This window comes from Austrofundulus limnaeus, unplaced genomic scaffold, assembly GCF_001266775.1.
Source record: "Austrofundulus limnaeus strain Quisiro unplaced genomic scaffold, Austrofundulus_limnaeus-1.0 Scaffold38, whole genome shotgun sequence".
In the NCBI taxonomy this organism is placed as follows: Eukaryota; Metazoa; Chordata; class Actinopteri; order Cyprinodontiformes; family Rivulidae; genus Austrofundulus; species Austrofundulus limnaeus.
The window spans coordinates 1,020,967-1,022,978 of record NW_013952440.1 but is presented as its reverse complement, the minus strand read 5'-3'; the positions used below and the strand labels follow the sequence as shown (position 1 = coordinate 1,022,978).

The 2,012-nt window shown below is 34.4% G+C and overlaps 1 protein-coding gene across 1 annotated transcript in view; it reads left to right on the top strand.

The window, feature by feature from the left end:
- Positions 1-1,428, top strand: part of clcn7 (chloride channel 7) — an 18,344-nt gene extending 16,916 nt beyond the window's left edge. The window contains exon 24 of the mRNA XM_014006919.1: positions 184-1,428. Within this exon, the coding sequence (XP_013862373.1) occupies positions 184-270 (87 nt within the window). The 3' untranslated portion in view covers positions 271-1,428. The remainder of the gene's footprint in view (positions 1-183) is intronic.
- Positions 1,429-2,012: the final 584 nt, after the last annotated feature.

Genomic DNA, 2,012 nt, shown 5'->3' with positions numbered 1-2,012 from the left:
GAATGCCACAAATTCTCCTAAATCACTCGTACGCACAACTTAAGAACAAATCTGTGCGTACGAACGGTTCTTGCATGAGGCCCATTGTTTCTGTATAAATCATACAAGTTTGCTTTGATTAGTCAAATCAAATCTTGTGATTGTGGTTCTGCTTTAATGTTTTTGGGATTAAATGCTCTGCAGGTGGTCGGACTGGTGACCAGGAAAGACTTGGCCAGATATCACCTGGGCAAACACGGACTGGAGGAGCTTCATTTGGCTCAGACGTAACACACACACACGCACACGCACACACCCTTATGGACTGAGACCACCTGATGCCTCAGAGAACAGAGGACACCTTCCAGGCCTCAGAGATCGGTTATTCTTCGGATAATTATCCCAGAGAATACCTGCTTCATGTGAAATCAGCTTGAATTGTTTCTGATTTGTAGTTTCCTCAAGACTTTTTAAATAGTTCCTTGTTTTTGTGTTTTGTTAAATTCTGTCTGCTTTTATTTGTCATTTGCTCATCCGTTTTTACAAACCATGCTGCAGTAATTTGTGTCCAAAAATAAAGACTAAATGTATGAAAGCAAATGGCAACTTCTTCAGCTGGCAGAAGAAACTCCTCTGTGTTAAACTTGATGAATATTTTTGACTGTAACCCAACGAACTACATGACAGGGACACTACTGACCGGTCCCCTCTGTAGCAGTTTACGTTGACTTGTTAAACAGGAATTTTGTTTACGTGAGACAAAAAGGTAATTTTTATTTGTTTAAAATTAAACCAGGCTCACTTATTTCTACTATAAGAAGCTTTTAGAGCTTAAACAAAACTCTCCTTCCTCATTTTTTCTGTTGAAGCACAAAATATATATATTTTTTTCCGTAGTTAAAATCACTGTTGTAATGTTATGAATGTGAGCCATTTTGAAGTGAGAGAATATTATTTATTAGTGTGTTTGATCACTTGTTTCAGGGGCTCATGTTTTATTTTTCTGGATTTATTTTTTTGACAGGAGATGATTTAAATATTTTCTTCTGGCTCTGTAGCTTCTGTGTCCACAGGATGTCTTTAGTTTACTGTCTGTAATAATTAGATGCTTAAATTTGCATGTCTTTATTTTAATTACCTCCAAAGATTTGCACTTCCTTCAGAATCCATGAGAAGTTTACAGAAGCTCCCCGGAAGCTCTATGATTGTGGATGTCTCCCAAAGGCACAAATATAATATTTCAAATGATTTAACGTTTGTTTGTTGACCTCACAACTCTTTAGTTGTCAGTATTATTATTTTCTGCACTAAATGCTACTTTGATTTTGTCACCTATGTGCTCTTATTGTACAGGATGTAAAAAAAGTTCTACTTACCGGTAACTCTATTTTATAACGACTGGATAAACCTTTTGTGAATGAATAAAATTGGAATCTGTCTATAGTAAAATGTATTTGTGTATATTTAAGCATTAAAATACANTTTTGAAATAACAATTGATAGATTATTGTGTTTATTTGAATAGATATGAATAAAAAATAGGTTAGCTGTGCAGTTTGATGCTTCTGTTGAAGTTTTTTTTGTTTGTTTTTAAATTTAGATCTCAAACAAGTCCTGCCTTAGATGTACGAATAAAAACTGATACTATCATTATCCCATCAATTACTCCAAATTAGGGCTGGGCGATATGGCGTAAAATCAATATAACGATATATTGAGCTGTTCACCTCGATAATGTTAAATGCACGATAACGCTTCTCGCCACCACAAAACAAGTACACGGTATAGTATAGTCATAATATACACTGTGTCCATGTTCTTAGTCAAAGTACACAGTTCAGAAGCATTATACAGAAATTTTAACCTGAACCATTTGGACCAAAGATTTGTAAGGAATCGTTTGATTTTAAACAGCTTTTCTGGAGTTTATATTTGTCATTTTAGTGTTTTTAATATATTTAATAAAAAAAAACATTTTTGGCAAGACTTGAGTCTTAACCTTCTTCATAACTTTTCAGTGCAAACACATTATG